The sequence below is a fragment of the Rhopalosiphum padi genome, chromosome 2 (assembly GCF_020882245.1).
Source record: "Rhopalosiphum padi isolate XX-2018 chromosome 2, ASM2088224v1, whole genome shotgun sequence".
Taxonomy (NCBI): Eukaryota; Metazoa; Arthropoda; class Insecta; order Hemiptera; family Aphididae; genus Rhopalosiphum; species Rhopalosiphum padi.
In genome coordinates this window covers 89,420,892-89,439,334 of record NC_083598.1, presented here as the reverse complement: position 1 = coordinate 89,439,334, position 18,443 = coordinate 89,420,892, and the positions used below count along the sequence as shown (strand labels likewise).

Here is an 18,443-nt window from a genome sequence, read left to right as displayed (position 1 = left end):
GTTTATTAAGAAGTATTAACGAACCTAATGGTATTAATATTATAAGTCTTTGAACTCACGTACAGTATCAATATGAAGTACTAATAATAATAATAATAAAAAATAAACGTTACGATATCATTTAAATATTATACGAGGCTTCGTTAAAGTTAAGTATTAAAAAGTAAACGCGAAAACAGAACGTTGTATTCTATTAATATTTATTTTAGTTATTATTTATTACAAAATTATCGTTTGACGTTTATTTGCGTACTAAATATTTATTGTTTATCATACTATGTGCATTATATATAGAGGTAAAAATGTTTTTAATAACTAGTACAATTTTTATATACATATATATGTAAATTATATTTTATTAAACGAGACACAAATTTAGTCAATCCTGGGGACCCCAGTGTATATTATACACATGTATATATCGCGAATGACACCTCTCGTATGTTCCGTATGTACCTGCGTGGATGTGTATTGTGGGATAGTTTAGTGAATACGTTTAGTATAAATGTATAAATGGAAACAGAAATTGTTTAGCTCTCCTATTTATTATTATTTTTTATTTATTTGTTGTCCCCGTTATCAAACGAGGAAAAGTATAATAAATTCATCTCCGCGTACCGTACGCAATATTATATTAATATTCCATTTATTAAATTGCAACCGAATCGCAGTGCACGATATGTAGGATATTTGGCTGCAGCATGTATACATATCGCGCACGAGCGCCACCATGTATATGCAGTACAGAGGCATTGAATAAAAAATGTCCCTCGATAAATGTGAAAAGGAAAAAAAGACCTTAAGGAAAAAGTCAGTTTATGTATATATGCGCGTACGCGCGTGTGTGTATGCGTGTGCGTGTGTAGTGTGTATGTGTATGTGTGAAGAAACACGCCAAAACAGAGAGAAAGAAAAATGGTATCGCTTAAAGCCTCGCGGCCTCGCGTAATAAGCGCGAAAAAGTGGCACGGGTGAATGTGCAAAGGAGTAACAGTTGGAGGGGTCGTGGGGGGAAACCATGTCGGGACACGTCGAGGGAGTGGAATAATAACAAATGGCGGACTCCGTCTTATTGTACGTAATTTTGCGTGCGCCAGTTTTATTTTTCCTATGGTAAAAAAGTAAAACTTACGTACAGAAAGAGAAAAAAAGATATCGAATAAATAACCTAGTAGAAGCTTTTTTTATTTATCTCTCTGTTACTCTTTCCCTCGTCATCTCTCTCTGTTTCTCTTTTCATTCTTCAATCGAACTTGTTTGTTCATTTCAGTTTGAGCTGTACTGCTACTGGACAAGACTGCTTTTTTCTACCCCCCCCCCCCAACCCCGCTCATTCACACCACCACCCCAAACCGTTGTCGATTTGGTTGTTATACAAATGTCCCATTCTCTCTCTGTGAAGACGGGTGTTGGTGGAAGCTGTGCTTCCGAATAACTTATCAATGTCGACCCTCTAGAAACGACCTATGTATTGTATATATATATATATATATGGTTAGATAACGGAAATCGTTGTTCTTTCTTTGGTGGGCCAAAAGATATCACTGGTGAGCGTGTGTATGTTGACGATTAGACCCTCAAGGCTGGGTTGTTTCGTGTAATGTTTTCGCCATACAAATGCGTCCCAGTCGTTCATACTTGGCCGGCCGTCTCGTAAGATATTTATCATCACGTCACTAAAACCTAACATATACATCTCAGCCACGGCCAATATTGCTCGACTAAACATTTTGTATATATAAATTATAGAATCCGGTTTAGTGTTGACCGCGGGAGGTTAGACTTTGTGATGACATCATAAAAGTAACAGTTTCTTAAATATTGCTGCAGCGTACGTAATACATCTATTTTTTTCGTTTATATATTATATTAAAATATAAATAGTCATACTTAATATTTAATTTATACTGAATGTTTTCTAACTAAATGTTTTATAATAACGTATCAGTTAAAAAAAAAAAACCTTATAATACATTTTATTTTATTTTTTCTTAGTGTTAAGATATAAAATATAATAAAATAAAAAAAAAAAAAAAAAAAAATTAATGAATTAATTGAACTTATGTATGTGTATGAGTAAATAGATTTTTTTTCTTCTAAATTATGTGTATTTGACGTGTCAAATATAATACATATAACTACATTATTTTGTCGAGACTGTACACTGCTATAGACTATAATAGATAACTATGATTTATCGTTATTGACATTTTCTATTCATCAAATTTGATTAATTACATATTTGCAAACATTTGAGTAAATTATTAAAAATCATAAATTAAGAGGAGGGAAGTGCTCAAACAATAATATTAATGTGTATACAATATACAATTTAAAACTATTGTATGTATAATATAGTAACTAATATATTATATTATAGTTCGTACTAATATTCTACATTCACCGTACAATGACCTTCTATAATTTATATCATAATACCTTACTAATTATACATTCCCTTAGAAAATCATAATAAATTGATGATTTTCATTTAAATAAAATCCACATAAATATACGTATAAACTTATAATATTACATTTTAAAATCATCTACGTAGTATAAAAATAGTATAAAATATATAAATAATTGGATCTATGTATTTATTATTATTACCTAGACTGTAAGTTCAAACAATTTTCTTTATCTTTTAAGTAGGGGTTTTCTTATAATGAAATATTCATTATAAGAAGTTTTATTTCACAAAAATCTATGTTATATAACATTTAAACAATATTTTGAGTAAATAAAAGCATTGCTAATACAATATATATATATATATATATATATATATATATATATATATATATATATATATATTTATACCTATATTTATTTATAAATTTATTATGTAAACTTTTCTTGACGTTATTTCCCTATCACTTTGGACCACCATATGAAAAATTTTCACCTGGAAGAACATCGTATTTAACAGACTGAAATAACCTACTTAGAGCCAACATTAATCGGCTTAACTCGTGGAAATCTCTGTCTTGATAGTTTTTTGTAAGTTTTGAAGTGAAAAAGAACGATATTATTTATTTATTATTATTATATTTTAATCTTGTATTAATAGCAAAGTTTGTCGTTACTGAGTTCTCAAAAATAGAACACAACCGAAAATTATTATCTGAGGAATTATAAACATATCTATTCTACTCATTTCTGTTATATTATTATTGCATTATTGCCACTTTTTATTGACTATCGTCCTGGCAAATCGAAAAATCCATTTCACAAGTTTTAAGTTGGCATACAAAGAGACAAATAATAATTGTTCGACATTTTATGGTAAAAAATAAAAAACAGTATACTGTAGCATGGCACTTTGGTCACGTAATTCACGCCTTTGTTTTACAGTTTTTTTTTTTTTTTAATAATAAAACCGACCAAGTCAGAAAGCGAAAAAGCTTTCTTTTTTACGACTCGAGCCCACCGGGTGTGACGACTACGACGACGACGTCGGCAGCAGCGATGACTACGACCGGCTTTTTGTTCAATTAACCCGACGGCGACCGTACCTCTGGGAGTTAATTATGAGGGTATATCACCGCGTGTTTCACCCACCCCTTAGACCCGCCGACCAACCGAAATCCACAACGTCGTCATTGCCCGTGGCCACACTCCAACTCGGACGTCTGCGTAACCGGAGCACGTACACACTCGAAGGCCAGTTTCCCGCAGCAGATGAATCCCTATTGGCCAAACAATTATTATTATTTATGTATATTTATGATATCTTACACCGATAATAAACGTGCGTAGTACCTGCGGATACCGTGTATAACCGTGATTCCGGTAGGTCCTCGTCCACCGGTGTATGCTTTATAATATACAGTGAGTTATGGTTGTTATTATTATTTTAACACCCATTCATTTTATTCTAAACTTCTAAAGTCTGTTTTATTTTTTATTTGATCTACATTTACAACATTCAAATATAATTTGACTTCATATTTCATACAAAATACCTAACTTTAATATTTGCGCGAAAATGTTCTAATTCGTGTATAAAATTAAAAACCTAACTGTTTTTTTATAGATGGAAACGCATTGATACGCTATAAAATATGCAATGGATACATTTTAAATAGTCTGTTTAAGGGTTTATTTTAAAAAAAGAATATTACCTACCAAAATATAAAAATTATCATTTTATCTGAAATAAACTCGTAGTTAGAACAATGATTTTTTCGAAAACATGATAGAATTTTGAAAATATTCTATTGGAATCAAAATAATAATCCTTTACAATGCTTAGTTAGAATTAAAACAAAAAATAAGATTAATAACAATTTGACTTCTCTATTATTACTTAATAATATAACATACATGAGTACCTACACGTTAGTCTCAGTTACAATTAATCTCTCAAGTCTCGCCGTTTATATGCCTACTATAATAATATAATATATACAATACAATAGAATATGACAATGGACTTTGGGTATGTTTACTCTTGTTTTCGCTGGAGCCGCTTGATATAATATTATCATTATTTACCTTCGCCGTCGCAGTTGATTTCGGTGGCCAAACGCCTTTTGCTGTGTCTGTATGTAAAGATGTTTGCTTGCGTACAATTTATAATATATATATATATATATTATATACTGTATGCATAAATGTTATTCTCTAATCAAAATTCTATGTGGGATTTCAGTGACGGACTTACGGTTAAAGACGTGGCAGTAGCAAGCACGAGAAACTATTGTTTGCCGTTTACACAATAATAATAATATATAGCTACCATATTATTATTGTTGTGTTCGCGTTATCATCTGGCAGGTCTGATTTGAGTTTTAACGGGGTGTGAAGAGATACTTCTCGCTTCTCCCTAAAATACGCATTGTTCGGACGGATTCGCCGTAATTGTTTTAATATAATATATTCCTGCAGTTATACGGACAAAACGATAACGTTATTACCGAGCGAAAATTATAATATACATTCTATCTTTGACTTAATTTTGGTACTGTCAAAAAATAGAGATTTTTGTATATTCTTTTGTATTATAATATAATACATATGAAACCAAATTTTGTTTTACTTTTAATTTTTAAGTCATTAAAATTAGATAGATCATCAGAATCACGTTTAACCACGCCGGTGAAATATTGTATGTAATTTATTTTCAAACTCGATTACTGAACGTAAATTACGACCACGTAGCTAAGTTTGAATTTATATACCAATAGGGAAGGAAATATATACGAATCGTGTAATCATTTTATTATTATTATTATTATTATGGTTTTTTAATGCGAAAATAGCGAAACTTAGTTTTGTCATTTCCCACGGAGCTGGTAACTTTCCGGGTCTCAGTCTTTTTCCGGAGCGGAAAAAAACAAAACTCTGTGGTCGTAAGACATTTGTATTCATACCATAAACAACAAATCGTTGCAATCACCTCGGCCGATTAATTACTGCCAGTGGCTGTTGCAAAGAACGCGCGCGCAACGACTAACAAACGACTGAAGCTCTAAAAATAAATCATCAAAGGGGAGAAATCGGTGGGGAATGGAAGTTGGCTGGAAAATGAAAAACGTTCATTATCGAGTTTTTAAGAGTTTTTTAATGAAAAATCTGACGCCGGCCGGTAGTAGTTGAATATTAGCGTCAATTTGCAATCATTTTTTTTTCTTCTCCGTCAGTCATTTTTTTTTTTTTTAATTATTAGAAACTTTTGAATTCAGTTTTCTCAATAATTATATATATTATTAACTGCTACGGCAGGGTTAATAATTAATTAAAACCGTCATGGTTCGTTATTTTCGTTGACTATTGCTCCTCAACAATGATCAGAGACAAAACAAAGAAGATCCCATATTATTATTATTATTATAGCCATAGGTCGTCAGATTATTATAGTGTACACATTTAAAATTAATATAAAATGTACGAGTAAAAGTAATCTCAACTCAGATGAGTTAAACAAATAAAATATTTGTTTGTATTAAGCTTATTTTTACGTTTTTAATCGATTACTTTAATTTGTAGTGCTCTATAAACGCCGGTGTGCAACGAACTGACACGAATTACGATGTAATGAATAAAAATATGTAGTTTTGAGTATAACCATGGCAGCTAGAGCTGGTAATAGTGTAAGCAGTAATACCTTTGTCAAGACTTGACATTTATTTATTACTTCTTTTTTTTTTTAAATGTGTCAACATATTGCATGTTTTTACAAGTTTGTTATGGTTATGATTAAAATAACAAATTTTATTAAACGCCTCATAAACACGCGACGTATTACTATAGTTACACGGTTTATCCACTAACGGAACGCTAAAATATAATATAATAATTATAATATTTCTTTGACGGATGGCGATTCTTATACGGCAGTGTAGTATATCATATATTATACTCACAAAATTACGGCGGAGAAGAGCTTCCCGCCGTATAACTATACGGCGGTGAATTCAAAAGAAACCTCCCCCCCGCCCATCACATCTTAACTATCGGTATAGAAAGATGATATTCTTGGTGACGAGATAGAGAAACGTTTTTGCTCGCACGATCGAATTCTTGTGTGAAAATCCGGATCCGCTTACGTATACAATATATATGAACGGAGCGAGTTAACACGCACGCACGCGCGCTACACATCTATATCTATCTATAGATATAAATCCACGCTGCGATTGTGAGAGCTATCAATTTTGGCAGTGTCCCGACGAGAGCAGTCGTAGGTATATGGCTTCGGGGTGTAAAGTATAATAATATAGTCCCACGCGTTCTTTCACTCACTCGCTCTATATATGTATAATATAATATAAAGTCTCTTTCTCTGTGTCTCTCTCTCTCTCTCTCTCTCTCTCTCTCTCTCTCTCTCTCTGGACACGCCGAAACACTTTGCGGGGTTAAACCACCGTAAGGGGATAATTTTTTTCTCTTTATCCGTACGTTTTCTTCCGTCCTCGATTCTAACAATCGATACTGCTTGCCACACCTCACCCGACCTCGGCATGGAAACCATTATATAGATTATACGTATTATATAAATATATAGGACCGTACCGAGTCCTTTGAAGTCAACAAAAGCGACATTTTCTACAACCACAGGATCGTTATTTTCATCTAGCACACACGCTCGCCCGCTCGTTCCAGTACTTCCTCAGCGCCGCTGTTCGTATTTTATTAAGCAATAACTTTTTTCCCTTCGACGTTTCTACCAGGAATTTACGTCGCTTCTTGTTCGCGCTACTCGGGGTGTTATAGTGATGTATTCTTCACAAATAACAAATTATATATATATGTGTGTGTGTGTGTGTATATATTTACATTATATACAGAAATAACGCACCAATCCATTAAATTATAACCATACATAACATGCGTATGATATTATTATTGTTCTCGCGCGGCGATAAATTAATTAAAAATTAAAAACGTCACTTGCACGCGTGTCTACATGTCTACGTCAGATGACCTCAATTATTATTATTATGCGGCGTCTATAGATGTCATTTCAGAACGAATAAAATTAATACAGTCACGTCGCGTCATCGCCGCTTTAATAATAAATATTATTTCACGTCGATAATAATATATAGTTTTACTTTAATTATTTATTGTATTGTACAATGGTGCTATTATAAAATATTATATAGTTTCAGCATACTAATATAATATACTAGTAAGACTCGAAGGCAGATATGATGCTATATTGCCTATTCACAGCGCCGTGTTATAAATGATAGTACTCTCGGCAACGTCAAAGTATTATATTCTCTATCACTCTGTCTCAGACTATCTCACCCACTCTATCTGTTTCTCCGCACACATATACATAAATCACTAATGCTATCTCTCGTGTAACCTTTATATCCAAAAGACATAGTAATACGTTCGTATTCGTTAGTTCAAGCTTGACGTTATTTACTATTTACTAGTATTTACACGTTGGATTAATGTGTTTACACTTCACTCATTCACGGCCCCTGTGAGAAATGTTAATATTATAATTATTGTGATCGTGTACGAATCGGTATTGTTCAGTCATGACATCAGTGGTAAATACTACGACCGTGTTACAAATTTAATGGCTTCAAGAAATGTTATTTTATTTCACAAACGTTTAATTCCTATAATACGAGTTATTTGCGAATATTGCAATTTTAAACTAGCAGGAAAACGAGTTAAAATAAATAGCATTATTATAAATAAATTAAAATAAATATCATTTTAATTTAATTATTTTAACGGAGTTTCGCTGATTCGTTGATGCATTAAATACATGAAATATATGTTTAAGCAAATGTTATGAGACCTTAGTTCAACATACGTGTTCTGTGACCATATACTATAAATCAGCTGAGTTACAATAAGAATATAGTTATTACATATTACGTCCTGACGCTGCGAAAAACAAGACTACGTGACAATATATAGATTCAAATAAAATTGAATTATTACTTGATACTTCTCTATGGCTATATGATTATTATTGGTATTATTTTATATATATATATACTCAACGATAGTGGATTAAACTTAAAACAACGAATGGTCACTGTAAGACTACTGCTTCAGTAGCAGTTGTTGTAGTCAGATTATTTATTTCGTTTGTGTGTTGTTCGTTACGTCGACATATCAGACGGAAGCTTCTTTTAGTAGTAATTTGTTATTAATCGTTTAATTTCTCGCGCGACAAAACAGCTATACTGGGCGCTATAATTCACGCAGTTTTGGAACCTATGGTCTGTAATAAATTATAAGACAAGGCGTTTATGTATACAACTTTTCTTAGCTTGGACTTGAGAATAGTGCTTTTTTTCTCACTCGAAAACACTCGCCTTTCAATTGAAATTCGCTCCAACTTTCTCTGTAGCAGTACACGCGCACAAACACACATACACACAAACGCGTGCGCGTGCATAAATGTATGCGCACGAACGGCTGCGATACCAAATAGAATACAAACATTTTACGTTTATAATATACATATATAAATACGCACGTGTATGCTAAAAACGTCGTGCGCATAATAAAGACTACGGGCAAATAAAAAAAAATAAATAAGCAACGACTATTAGACGACTTATACCAGAGTCTTAAAAGACTACTTTGTATGCACCACTCGCGATTGTTTTGCACTGAGACACTGATGAATTATAAACGAGTATCGTTGCAGTGAGTAGAAAAAAAAACTACAACGCTTGTCGTCGGAAATCGTAACCTTTCTTTCTATACCCCTCCCCACAATCCGACATAATACATCCATAACAGCGTTTAGCGACTTTTCTTCTCCCGTTTAAATCTGTCAAATCTGTCTTTGTACAACATACTGTACCACAACGTCATCCGTCACTACTAAACTACACAAGTCCATTAGCATTTAATCACTAAACCTAAGGATAATACATTTGTTTTTAGTAATTTAAAATTCGATTTATATTGCGTACTTTTCGTGGCCGTAATAATATTGTTATTAATTGCGACATTTGCTTGGATATGTTACAGAATTTGGAATCGCAGGAGAAAAAACACATGATGCACAAGGACACCCTGAGCCGAGAGCATAGATACCTGCGGCGGAGACTAGACCAGTTGACCACCACATTAAATGTGAACAAACGCCGATCTGTGTCCGAATCCAGTAGCTACACGACCGCATCTGGTGCATCGACATCGTCGTCCGCATGCAGCACGTCTTCGTCGCCATCTATATCTGAATCCGGTATGTCACCATGTATTTTAATAAAATAATAATATTATAAACGCTTACAACGATAATGGTTAACGACATTCGTACTATTGGGACAAATTGGTGAATGGTGGGGGAAGAAGTGGATTGATTTTCGTCTTGATGACCATCGTGCCGCGCACACTCGAATGTTTGTTTTTCAACTCGTGGGAGTTTTTGAGGGGGAAGGTACCGCAAGAAAGGACAAACTAATCTCCGAATTAGTGCCAAGTGTTTATAATATCTATACTACTCAACCCGTAATTATGTATTACCATTTCCGCACCAATGGACGGACAACCGCGTGTACTAATAACAAAACTCAAGTGTTGTACTTAAAAGCATTATTTAAAAGTTTTTCCTACCGATTTCCCTAATATTTGCATAATTCATAAGCAGCTTGTAATAGCCACATGTACGCCTTATATAGTGCTCTGCATTACATATAAACAACCCTTTTATAGGTATGTTTACTCGTATATACTCTTACATATCGAACGATTTGTACGGCCATTAAAATTAATGGTATAAATGTTTTAAAAAAATTATATTACTTATCTATAGCTTAAATTGGTAAATAATAATATTATAGAATAATAAATGCTTAGAAAAAAATATAGTATAATACAATATAAATATAATAATATTTATACACTACGGGGTGTAACAGAAAAACTTAACAAAAAAAAATGTAAGATTAATACAATAAAACATATAAAAAAAATTATGAAAATTATATGGATAAGAAATAATTTAATATTTCTAAAAATTCCCGAGAATAATGTTTTTAAAAAATGTATTACGTTTCAAAGTAATATATTCCAAAAAAATAATTAAAATATTAAAAAATATATAACTCAAATTAAATTATCATTAAAATGTTTCTAAAAATTCGATTAACAAATTGGCTATTTTCATTTTTCACAAAAAATGTAATCCAATTTTTATTTTATTTGCCTATTAAAAAATAAAAATAAAATGTTTTTTACTTGTTTTGTAGCGCAAGCGTCTGTAAATTATGTGAAAAACATTGATTAAAACTAAATTTATTTCATTTATCAGGTCTTTCTGTTACATGTACACATTGTAATTGTCGTTTAAAATTTTAATTTAATTATACCCATAAATATAATTTATTACTCAACGTACATGAGACGAGTAGTATTGTATAAGTATATAATAAAACGTATTATATAACGTCCGTAGTTAATTCTAGCCGTATGATTTTCAGGAATTCAATACTTTGCTTTAAAATATCAAATAGAAAAACATATTGAATATAGTAATTAAAAACCTCCGGAAGGAACCATGAAATTGGTTAGTGGTAGCACTTCAAACCGATATCATCCTGATTACATATAGGTATACCGCCACAACGTGTCACGCACCTCACATAATATTATACCGCACGCAGGAATATTTACACATCTTACCTAAACATATTATATCGCACGTTTAAGATAACGATTTTCAATTAAAAATAAACATTAGAGGTCAACGCTATGTCGTGTATATATAGTACACGCTTTGTGAGAGTCGTCTATACACATATATATATATAATATATAAAGTTCTCCTTTCCACGCACTGTGTGCATGCAAGACAGCCGGCAGAGCCATTATTCGCAATACTTTTAGTCAATCACCATGTGCTTCACGTACCTAGATGTACATTATATTCGTATTATAAACCGTACATGTCCTCAAATGACGGCTTCAAAATCATTTCCGATTATATAATTAAATTATTATAAGTAGCTGTCAGGTACATTTAGTGTTTTGTATTTCTGATCAGTGGACCAGAATGGGTATGAGTTGACGTGTTTTTAAACGATTTTTTTTTAACCTGATCGAACAACAAATTATCGTTGGTTGATTGTGACAAATGATTGACAAATTCTGATCAACCCCGATAGTATATATATAAACATAGCATCGCACGAGATTAAATTTTAAATTATATATGTACAAATCCTATGTTGATATGAGTGATTATGTGTAGACAAACTGAATTAATTTGTGATAGTCGTCGAATCAAAACACGAGTTTGTCTCTATTACATAATATATTATAATATTATATATTATATTGATACGATACGAATTTCACGGCGAAGGCCGATTTTAATGATTTCTCCAACCTGGGTGAACACCCCACTGATAATATGATCGTTTTAACCGTATTAAAACATTTGCTCCCTAAATTAATCGCATGAAACCCTTCAACGCGCGATTGTTAAGCGACGGAATGTGTTTTAATCGAATTATATTATATTATACATACATAATACAATAATACGTATCTACCAAAATTGTTGTTTGACATTCAGAGGCTACGTCAGTCACTATATTTAATGTAGTTATAATAATAGAGAATGATATTTTATCATCAGTGCGTTTATTTGAAAAAATTACACTTTTACATACGTAGTTACTATAGCCCGCTTAGTACCTACTAATATTGTTATTATTTTATCATAGCGTTGTATTTTTATATTTTTTTTTTATTTATAGCAACGTTACACTACACGATTATCATCACTCTTTCAAAAAAGATTTCCTGAGTCATTTGTCATTAGATTTTACGCATCATTTGATTTTGATAATTTTGTTTTAAATGTCATTCACACATAATATAATCGTCTCTTTCCAAAGTAATTTCCAGAAAATTTTTTTAGTAATCGCTAGTCGAACAACTTGCCTGAAAAAATGAAAAAATGATTTGTATATATGTTTTCTCGTCAGAATACGAATATCAAATAAGAACTATAAGAATTTTTATTGCGAACAAATGAACAAAAAAAAAACTCGAATTAAAACGTACAGACGTAGAAAAAGAAGGAGACACTTCGTAGCTCGTTAGTCGGCATTCCTCATTAGTTAGGACCAGCTTTTTATCCGTCCTTCCACGCTGTTGTTCTGCAGGATGACGCCTGCATCAGTTGGGTGGCAGCGATGGCGGCAGACGCATATTCAACTCGTTTAAATTAACTAATTTCTCCGCAATAAATTGTTTTTCAAGTGAATATCTTAGACCCGGGGCGTTCAAAGGCCACAGGGTCACGTCTTTTCGCCTTTTGCTCTCGTTAATTTCATTAATAAACTCAGCAAATAATGCTCTCGGATGGTTTTTCTTCTTTGCGGACCCAGGCTGACAGAAACGAAATTAAAAGGCCGGAGGATTGATGAGACCGCCAATTTTTTCACTTCCGCAGCTCCATCTCTCCCCCCTCCCTCCTCTGATCATGCCCTCCTCACCCACGGCACCATTGTATACGATGGCGGGAAGAGTACGTCATTAAATTCAGCTTAAAGGTTTTCGCAGAAAAAAGACAATTCTCGTAATTATAAGCCATTCTTCATAAGAGACTTGAACAACATATTATAATATTATTATAGAAACGAAAATTAATTTCATAATTGCACTACGACTGAAGTAAGGCCCCCAGCCGGTTATAATTTATGATAATATAATAATAATAATTATAAATATTTTAATGCGATATTGGATAAGACCTAATTCATCCAATTGTATGCATACAGTATTACAGTTGTTCTGTTGTCTACGCTTCGAATTTCAATTTTCTGGCGAAAATGGTCTACGTGTGTTGTACAGTCGGTAAAAACCTTTAAACATATTATTATTTTTGAAAAAATATATTATTGGTTCTTTATTTTAGTATAATTTCCATTGCATTTTATATAGAGGTACATACAACAAGTATAGTCGTATAATATATATTTTATTTGACTATTTTCTACCGTCATGTTCATAATAAAATAAGACATACATTGCATAATAGAAATGTTATTGTTGGTCCTACATAAGAATTGACAATTCAGTCAAAATACATAGAAATATAATATAAAAAATAAAAAAACCTTTCGTTGAATCTCAGTTATCACTGTGATCGCATGATTACAAACACTTATTATAATATTATGATATAATCATAATGTATAATCAACAGCCAGCCTACCTACCACGGAAAGTTACAAAACCACCGTCGTCAATAATCTCATGTATATCGGGTGAATCTTATTATCATAAACCCAGGGTTATTTTATAATTTTTATATTTTACCGCAAAATAATAAAAAAAAAATGTAGAATACAATGCCGTAAAATCGTATAATGACTGGATAATATATATCGCATTAATCAAGATGAAAAAAAAATCATCCCATATAATATATTATTATATTTAGGTGAGATATTTTCGAGAAAACATTTTCGACGCATTTTATGACTTCCGTGATGGCAGTGGGAGTGGTTCGGACGGATATAATGACGTATTAGAGAGCTGGTAAAGTAGAAAGAGAAAGAGTGATCGAGATAGAAGACCCCTCGCGATTTACCGCGTTATTAGTTTTGAGCCCTCTGGACGCAGATAAAGAAAATTCGACGAAAAGAAAAACAAGACGAGAAAACGCGCGGCAGGTGAAGGATAGGTGGTGGCCGCGGTGGCATCTCGTTTTCGACGCGAATTTCATCAATATATATATATATATATATACGTTTTTTTCCGCGCGCTCAATTTTCCGTTCCATTAACCGGTCGAATGGGTCTGCGGACGGAAATACGTCCGTCGTCGTCGGTTTGAATCGTTCCCGAGTAATTTGGACGGTATAACCACGCACACTGCCGCTTCGTAAAATATCCCCTCGCGCCGTCACCACCACTACACCATAAAATACCCCCGCTTCACACATTCACGCTAACACCACTTCCCCGATGAGGAAATAAGAAAAGTTTTAGTGCTGCGGTGACCCTAATCCTATGTCCATACACAATATACATACATAATATAACTATATATACATGTATAATAAACATTATACTCGTATACGTATGTGATGCGTTTGTGTGTCTATGCACAATGCATATGGTTTAATAGTTGCACCGTGTGATAATCGTCCTGCTACGTTTATTATATAACATGTTTTGTTGTTGTCCGGAATATTGCCTGAAATTACATCGTGGTAGACAATGTCCGAAGATAAAATTGATGATGATCGTGATTAAAACGTTCAATAAAATTCTGCAAACGTTCACTAGATGATATCATCTCATCTGTTACTCCGCTACACGACGATCCTTCCAACTAAATTTATATTTTTTTTTTATTTTATTATTGACTCAATATAATAATATCATACATTAACTGTATATTACAAAAAAAAATTTCAAATTTGTCCATATATCTATAATACGGAACAATAAAATAATATCGTGGTTTTTACATAAAACAAACATGATATATAATAACAATATGAAATTATAGATTTTATTTCATGTTTGTTTTTTTAGTAGAAATATTTAAAAAACTGAAATCATAAGTTATAAATAGTCTTTATATTTCAGTATTCTCTTTCAACCGGTACTCAACAAAATTTTTAGAGACTAATGCACGCGTTTGTGTCAGGAAATTTAACATAACGTCTAAATAAACATATTGTAACATGCATCTTTTCTAAAAACTATTAAAACCGCGTTATTTAATTTTCAACACAGTCGAGGAAAAACAACGAACAGACTTATATTTATATTCACATGCATTATAGTATTATTCATTCTGCCGGAGAGACAAAATCAAAATGTGCGATGACGTGGTTTCACCCGTCCTTGCACCACGCGCCATAGCTCGTTAGGAAAAACTACTACGCCAAAAATAACAATATATACATATATATATATACATTCGGGGCATTAATATTTAGAAAGCATCGTGTATATAATAATATATAACATTATATATTGTATTATACGCGTTTCGACATAAATCGTAAAATCCGAAGAAATACGTTTTGGCGCGTCGCACCTCCCACCGGAAAACCGTGAGACGCGGTGCGGGGTTGGTTATGTGCTGCGGAAAGCGGTGGCGTGTGTGGGCAAACACAGAGAATCCACCGACGACGGATGGTGGTGTTGGTGGTAGCGGAAGACGGGAAAAAATAAAACACCGGGATAAATCAAAACCGGTGCTGGTGAAGCGACCAGCGGAGGGAGAGGGGTTTTTGCGCGCCGGAAATCAAAACGGGCCTTATAACGACGACTACGACGGTGGCGGCGACGACGACGACGACAGTAGCAGCGGCGTTAGTGGTTTGGTCCCTGTGTAATTTATAGCGTTTAAAAACTATGCGCATTATTTACGGAACCCACCCCGAAATGAATTTCGCCACACGCGACTATGTATATAATAAATTTTTGCGCGCGTGTGTGTGCGTGTGTTTGTTATGTGACGTTGCCACTTTTATTATATGTACATGTACGATGTATATATACATACACTGCTGCTGCAGTCGTCATCGTCATTATTATTATTATATTTTTCTCGCTCCCTAACCGCCGCCGCCGCACTGCTGGGTATATGATTTACGACGGATCGGCAACGTTGCCGATCCTCCGTGCGCGTTAATAATTCACCACCACCATCACCTTTAACCTCATCTCCCTTACCATACCGACGTGTTTACAGTGTACTCATCTATATACACGATTAAACAAGCTCGCGCGTGCGCATTACATGATACACTTAGTTGTACCGTAACGGACGAGACAGACACGGCGGGAGAGTGATATAGGAAAGGTGAGAAGGATTGAGACGGACGAATAGACTTGGACACCGGACTGTAGATAAGCGTACAGATGAGGATGTGAATGTGGCGGCAAGTAGAAAGGATTGAACATCGGATGGTGGCGGCGACCACCGGGTGACCCAAACGAATGCAATTAATACCGACGAGAAGAGATTTATTCTCTCGAGGACGACGACGACTACGACACCCATTGCATCGGTAATAAATCAACGTCTCTCCGCCTATGTCTTACACCCGTATTCTCGATCGGTAGTTAGTGTTTTCAACCAATAAATCGGCCAGAACTCAAATCTTCTCTCGTTGTTTCGGTTGCAATGTCGTACGCCGTCGTCGCTAGCAGTTTGTTTCTAACGCCCTGCCCTATATCGTATTATATATTAATGGATATCCGCTAAGATGACCACCCGTTAGTAAGGTCCCTCGTCCAGGTAACAAGTTGTGGGGGGAAGGATGGTCGCCTGAACTTATTCGGAACAATATATAGGTTATCCGACTGTGCTCGGTCCTTCCTATAAATATATATGATTCACAGTAGTCGATTTTTCTTTTCTAAAGTCTTTTATTATAATAAATGATACTTGTGTACTAAAACTGTATTATAACTGTAAAGTTTAACGCAATAGTCTTTATTGTTGTTTTAAATTACCGATCATAATATATATTTTCATATTTTTTTTGTTTTGTATTTTCAAGTTTATAGTTAAAATTTACAAGCAACTTTATTTTTTCAATTATTATTATGTTATTAAAAGTTTTACTTAACGTAAATATAATTATGCTCGCATATAGCAAGTTAAAAGTTTGATATTTTAAGAACATAAAGATTAGTGAAAAAATAGCGTAGGTATTGGAAAGTATAATTATTTGCGTTACAGTGAACCGAGAACGCGGGCGCATAAGAAACAGAATATTATGTTCCGACAACTGATATTTATAGGTTCCCAGTTAAGGATATCATCCGGATGTATTGTTTTTATTCTAAGACAGTAATTTACCAATTTTTACAGTGTAATGTATATGACTATGAAACCAAACATCGACTCATATAATATTATTGACACAATTATTTTTTCATAGAATATGAACTCTTACTTGCTATATTATATTATTATAATATACACGTACATTCTGTCCAGTGAAACTTATATTATTGTGATATCCCTTTCCAACTATTAAAAACTTACTAGAGAAAAACAATATAATATAAAATAATATGAATGTAAATGCTGTATAGAAAATAATTGTTAACGTCCAACCACTATTCGTTGTATACGTGTTAATATTGTTAAAGTATAATCATTTCTATTTACTGTATACATTTTATGTTAAATTAAGTATATAGAAATAGAAATAGATAATAATATTTTAATTGTTTAATTTATGTTTTGTTCAACAGACGAAGTGGACGTGACCGGATGGGTGAGCGACACGGGCAGCGTACAATCTGGGTCCAGCGACAGCGGCGTTGCACTCTCTACTTGCCGCATCACATTATCCGAAATGGTCTTTTAGACGTGAGTACAATAGATTTTTATATTATAATCGTTTTATCGCTGCGATGTATTTGGATTATTTGGAATAGCGTGGTTATTGTAAAACAATATTTTCATTACAAAATCACATTAAAAACCTTCGTGATACGCCCCTTATTATGTGCAAGCACTGTTGAAGACAATAATATTATACGAGTTGCGCGCTAAAATAGTATGGCGAATAAATAAGTGACCGCCGGACTGACTCGGCAAAAGAAAATTAATGACATAAAACGCTCCAATACACGTCTTATACTATTTTTTCGGCTATAAAAAACGATTAGTAATTATTATGTCTTAAAAAACATATTAAAATTATTTTTTTCTAACTATGAAATTAATTTAAATTATTAACTTATTTCACTATACCCATACTATTATTTTATCGCGTTTGGGTAATGTATTCGACAAGTCAGTTCACTAAGGCTCTGTTTCGAACTTCGAACATAATTTATCCGCACTTAGACTGATATGCGACTTGTCGCTTGCGATATCTTTCACTGTGATACTCTTCTGCGTCACATTGTTCGGGCCACCACCGTCGTAGAGAACTTTATATTGTTAAATAAAAAAAAATTAACTATATCATACTTATATTCACGTTTCGGTGATATTATTTTGTT

General features: G+C 33.2%; 1 protein-coding gene across 2 annotated transcripts in view; it reads left to right on the top strand.

Annotated features, from left to right (window-relative positions):
• Positions 1 to 17,802, top strand: part of LOC132919278 (max dimerization protein 1-like) — a 178,098-nt gene extending 160,296 nt beyond the window's left edge. For both annotated transcript variants that reach the window (XM_060980709.1, XM_060980708.1), the window contains 2 exons: positions 9,466 to 9,682; positions 17,685 to 17,802. In XM_060980709.1, the coding sequence (XP_060836692.1) occupies positions 9,466 to 9,682; positions 17,685 to 17,800 (333 nt within the window). In that variant the 3' untranslated portion in view covers positions 17,801 to 17,802. The remainder of the gene's footprint in view (positions 1 to 9,465; positions 9,683 to 17,684) is intronic.
• Positions 17,803 to 18,443: the final 641 nt, after the last annotated feature.